Source organism: Anneissia japonica, unplaced genomic scaffold (assembly GCF_011630105.1).
Source record: "Anneissia japonica isolate Jap-2015-1 unplaced genomic scaffold, ASM1163010v1 scaffold1231_len1163931_cov198, whole genome shotgun sequence".
In the NCBI taxonomy this organism is placed as follows: Eukaryota; Metazoa; Echinodermata; class Crinoidea; order Comatulida; family Comatulidae; genus Anneissia; species Anneissia japonica.
The window spans coordinates 886,722-892,397 of NW_022728604.1; the positions used below are offsets into that span (position 1 = coordinate 886,722).

Consider the following 5,676-nt stretch of genomic DNA (forward strand, 5'->3'; position numbering starts at 1 on the left):
TATATATATATATATATATGTATGTATATATATATTATATATATATTATATATATACATATATATATATATATATTAAACCGCATAAGAAGAGAAGTCTGCGAGTGCAGTAGTCGCGAACCCAGTGCAGTTTAACTCAACTTGGCCTAAAAAGCTGTTCACATCGCAGGCCTATATTAATTTTTAAAAACATAATTTAATAGTTTTTCGCAATCGCAGATTCCTCTACTTTACCGTTTAAAATTTATATTTAGAGTTGATCTCTTCACGTGATATATATTTCGGAGGTCTGCAATTTATCCATTGAATTCTTAATGATAAAATTTACAGCAATTCAATAACTCACGTACCGTACTTCCTCTAATTTGGATTTATCGCGATGTCATTTTTCGAGGTTATTCATCTGGTATTGGGTAGCAACATCTGCCAATGACATTCATCGTGTAGGCGAGTTGGAACGATGTCAAACAATGTGTAGTCGCAATCAAATATAATAATTACAAAACAACAACGTTAGCATTAATAATGAAACAAAAAACAATTACGAATGAATAATGATGCTAATGCCATCCGGTGGAAATGATGATGATGCTGGCGGTGATAGTGGTGGTGATGATGATAATGATGATGATGCTGGTAATAATGATGATGATAATTATGAAAGTGATTATGATGATGGTAATGGTAATTATCATGGTGGTGATGATAGCGATGATGGTTATAGTAGTCATAATGGTGAAGATGACGGTGATAATGATGATAATGAAGAAGAAGATGATGATGATGATGGTGATGATGATGATGATGATGATGATGATGATGTGGGAGTGATGATAGTGACGATAATGCGGGGTAATGATAGTGATGATGTTGATAGTGGTGGTGGCAATGGTGTTGGTTGTGACGGTATGAATGATGACAACAATAACAACGATGATTGATAGAAATAGGCCTATGGGCATTTCTTTAGATTGGTGACAATACATCACCCGAACACCGAATAATGCCGAGAAGCACAAACAAAATACTGATATCGGTGCGGTTTAACCCAACTTGGCATAAAACCTGTTCACATCACACATAGGCCTACATTAATTTAAAAAGCATAATTTAATATTGACAACAGTTTCCTTGTAATATTCTACTTTCACATTCGCATAAAATGTTATTATAAATAGTTTCCGACATTGGCAGTTGGGAATTCTGGGAAATTAGAGGTTTAATGTCAGTGGACAATATGGGAGGCAAGCGGGAGTTATGTCCGACCCCGACATAGACAGTCTAAATACCGTCTTTGGTTTCACTAACAATGTGTAATGCCCTAAAAGTTGAACACTTATTAATAATTAATAATAGGTAATAATATTATTAATATTACTGTATTAGGCATATTATTATCATTATTACTATTAATAAAATTATTATTTTAATGCAATTATTATCATATTAATATTATTAATATTTTATTGTTCAAATAAAATAAAACAAAAGTGACTCCAAATAGAGAAAGTGAGGCCATATTTACACAACGTTTCGACTTTATTAAGTCATTATCAGAAATAATGAACATTTAAGTCATCAGAATGACTTAAATGTTCATCATTCCCGATAAATCGAAACGTTGAGTAAATATGGCATCACTTTCTCTACTTTTGTTTTTTTTTTATTTAAATTTTTATTTTATTGCTATTATTACTAATAAATATTTATTGTCATTAATAGTACCGTAATGTATTTGATATTGTCGTTATAATTGTTATTTTAATATTGTTATAATTGAGTAGGCCTAGTAATGTCCTATCGTACTTGGCCTAACTGACCCGTAGTGATCTTAATTATTAATTTTAGACAAGATAATCAAATGTCCAACATTGAAACCTCAACTCATCTTCATTGTGATGTCGTGAGCGAATGTTGTAAAGGAAATAACATTTCAATGTTCTTCGCGGCGTCATTTCAGTTTGAGTCATCTTAAGTTCAAGAATGGTAGTGTCAAGTTGATTAATTCTTTAAAACTCAATTTAAAAAATGACAACAGTTATTAAAACAGTTATTGCTGAGTTTTACGTTAGAATGGGTGCTTTTTAAAAATCTATGCCTACTAAAATTTAGGGTTTTTTCGAAACAACAAAATCGTACATTGCTCTAATCTATCTCGCTAAACATAATTTAAGTACTTGTCAGACGCCAGACCCTATATATAGTATATGTGGCTAGGCCTATATTCTATTCTATTTATAGTATTTTTATCCCATGAGTCTACCTAGCCTATATGTTGAGAGAATTAAACATTCCTCTTAAAATAGAAATCCGTGTTAAAATACTAAGTAGTGTTAACCTTTCGGTAAGAAAGCGAAAATACCGACCAGCCTCAGTAAAGCCAAGTCCAATCTCTCCAACACAATTCTTATGGTAGGCCTATATACTTATTGTGGACTAAGTTAAACCGCGTGCTTCCTTTCATTACTCAGGATATTGCTCTCATTAGGGATGGAGCAATGTTTACGCCAAGCATCGGGTACTGAGGATTACGAGCACATTACAGTAAACTGACGCCCGAACCACTTATCGCCATGATTCACGTCTGCTATTCTGGCTACAATCCGCAAAATTCCTAATATCTCCAGAAAGCAGTCGCTTATTTAGACCTTAATTCATAAATTAGTTGATTCCCAAGGAAAATTGAATCCAGTTGTTTTAATCGTTTTGTTAAATAGTCTTCGTACTTATCTACAGTATGAACTTGATCAATAAAAGCGGGATTTAGACCTATATTGTCAAATTTTCATTTCGGAAAATTTTAGCCTAAAAGAATGTATTAGGAGACTTCTGACACTCCCTCCCTCCCACGAGTTATGTCATAATTCAAGCAACTGACCGATCAGAACGACAGTATTATTGCATAGGCGTGCCAAGAATACAAGCGCATGTTCTCAAGCTCCCAGAACAATCTGGGGATCTAGCGATTCTATAGAACCGGTGATACAGAGTTCCCACTTCCGGCACCATTCCGATTTAGGGGAACACGTATAGGAAAAGTTGAAACTACCCCGATATGCTGGGGACAAATCGGTGGAGCCTTCGGTTGTGTCGAATATCCTGACTTCATGGAAACCGGATGTTACAGAGATTCCTCCACTCCCTTCCCACCCCTACTAGAGGTGGAAACTGTACTTTTTCCCTGCTAGTAAGGACTGGTACTGCTTGGCACAACGTTTCCGAGAGAGCGCACTTAGATTTTAGGCTACTATTATTCTAATTAATACCAAGTTGGAACTGGATCAACTTCCACGATATGTGTTGTGTGTAGCGATGAAACTCAATACACATAGAAATCACCCCCACCCCAACCAATCCCCAGTGAATTGGCCTGCTCTCTGTACTTAGTGGATTTGGCGCTGTTCAGACCAAATTTCCCAAACAATTAAGGAGTTACGATATCTCTAATTAATTCATCGTGTATTTGCAGTGGCGTAGGCCTATCACCTACGAGCTTTTCAAAAGCCAGGGCTCAGATAGGCACAGTGGTGCTTGCCAATTAACGAACACGTAAAGAAACCATTAAAATACACCCGTAGCACGAACCTTTGTGACCATCGGGGCAGTAGAGTGCGAAGAAGCCTTAGACGTTTTCGTTTCGCCACAGTTTGAAGATGGGGCGAATTTACGGCAGACCAAACTTTCTGTGACTCTGGCTAAAGATCTAGAAAACAGATTTAGACATTTTTAATACAAATTACAAATTGCCTGTAAAAATAAAGCACCCCATCTCTGCCCACGTATAAATATATCTCTTGCAGAGAGCTTTCAGATACACATTTACAAATGATTTAAAAATAGAATCCTTCCATGGAAACAAAGATAGATATGACATTTTTAGTAAACATAATTAATACTTCTTGGAAATGTCTCTTCAATTAAAAAAATATGTCCTCATTATTACTTCAACGAAGGAAATTGAATTACCGATATCTTTGACAGACTCAACAACTCAAAAACGTAAAATACTCGTCTTTAATAATTACAAACATTGCAAGAAATATATATGCTGTCATCATATTAAAAGTTCTACCTACCACTAAATATGTTTTCAATAGTCAGCGTTCCAATATTTAATACCTGATGAAGTGTAACTTGAATTTGGGAATGTCTGTGAATCGAGAGTGTTTCATAATACTCACCACAGGGCCTATGGAAGATATATTATGTTAAATATTTTTAAATTATCAATAAATATAGGCCCTATTTACATTTTCATTCTCAATTGACGTAGGCCTAATTTATTTATTTGTTTTTTGGAGTTATCTGTTTACATTTCTTATTTCTCGCTTCTCCATCAACCCAGAGAATGTAGTTGGATGTATGGGTTAATTTATTGGGCTTTTCACTTATTTGTTTATTTGTTTTTTCATTAATTATTTTATTAATTTTCTTCATGTTTATATCGACTTTATTTCCAATAAGGTATGCCAGCCACAAGATCTTCTCAGGATCATGCCTACTGCCATAGATTATTTACGTTATTATCTTAAATCATTTGTATTGTATATTTATGTGTTTCCTTTATGGAAGAAAATAAGTGTCTCTTGAAATGGAAAAATGTATTATTTGTTAAACACCAAGTATAACCAACGAAAAGTGATTGGGCAGTACCCCGAGAGACAATCTCTTTTTCCGTTTTTCCTGCGTTCTTTAACGTGCACATGCCCCACCTCCTAAATCCGCCCCGGCCCCGACCCCTCCCCCTTTTGGGAGGTAAAAAAAAAAGAAAGAAATAGAAAAAATAATAGAACGCCTCAAATGTTATTCGGGCGTATAGAACACAATTTCGAGGGGGCATGCCCCCGGACCCACAAGGATGGTGTTGTCTCGTCGGCCCAACTTTCGACCCCCCGCCCCCTTTTTGGATATCTCTGGATCCGACACTGACATGGACCATAAGGGCACACTGAAGAACCAACATCTTAAATGTCTCATCCGGAAGACGATGCGCGATTTCAGTCATCCAGCTGAAACACAAGAAGAGAAGCGATGGGAATTGAACCGGGGACCAGACCTGGCTACCACCAGTTTAGCTGACTAAACGAAGCTGTTCTGTTTCCTTGTCTTTTTAATCTCCCAATTATTAAACTGCATTATATTTATTTATGTATTATGCTTTCTGTTCATAATTTATAGATTGATACAATACCGAGAATAACCAAAAGTAATAAACAAAAATATTTAATATATTTGATTCGATTCCAGCAAACGTTGCTAAATCAAGATCCTGTTACAAGTACGTAGTAAATCCCAATACGCTTACGTCATCATGCTTCGAGATGGAAAAACGTTGCATCGAGTCTGGCGGATCCTTAGCGGTCATTAATAGCAACCGAGAATATATAACGTTTAATGAGTTTATTCTGGATGTAACCAGGGTTGAAAGTTTTGTACCAGTTTACCGAAAATTACTGGTGCACGTTGATTCACTACCGATGGCAAAGATGAATAAAACATGTTCGCATATTGTTGTTAAAGATGGATTGTTAGATGATAATGCAGGCTACATTAAACCTCAACCATGCGCAGAGGAAGCAATTTTTAACAGCGTATTATGCGAGTATTCAAGTAAGTATCACAATATATATTTTATAAAATACATAAAATATAGAGTACTATTCTCTTATACACATCT

At 35.4% G+C, this 5,676-nt stretch overlaps 1 protein-coding gene across 1 annotated transcript in view; it reads left to right on the top strand.

The window, feature by feature from the left end:
- Positions 1-5,676, top strand: part of LOC117114393 — a 12,255-nt gene that overhangs the window by 1,680 nt on the left and 4,899 nt on the right. Inside the window, exon 3 of the mRNA XM_033258050.1 lies at positions 5,247-5,609. Coding sequence (XP_033113941.1) covers positions 5,247-5,609 — 363 coding nt within the window. The remainder of the gene's footprint in view (positions 1-5,246; positions 5,610-5,676) is intronic.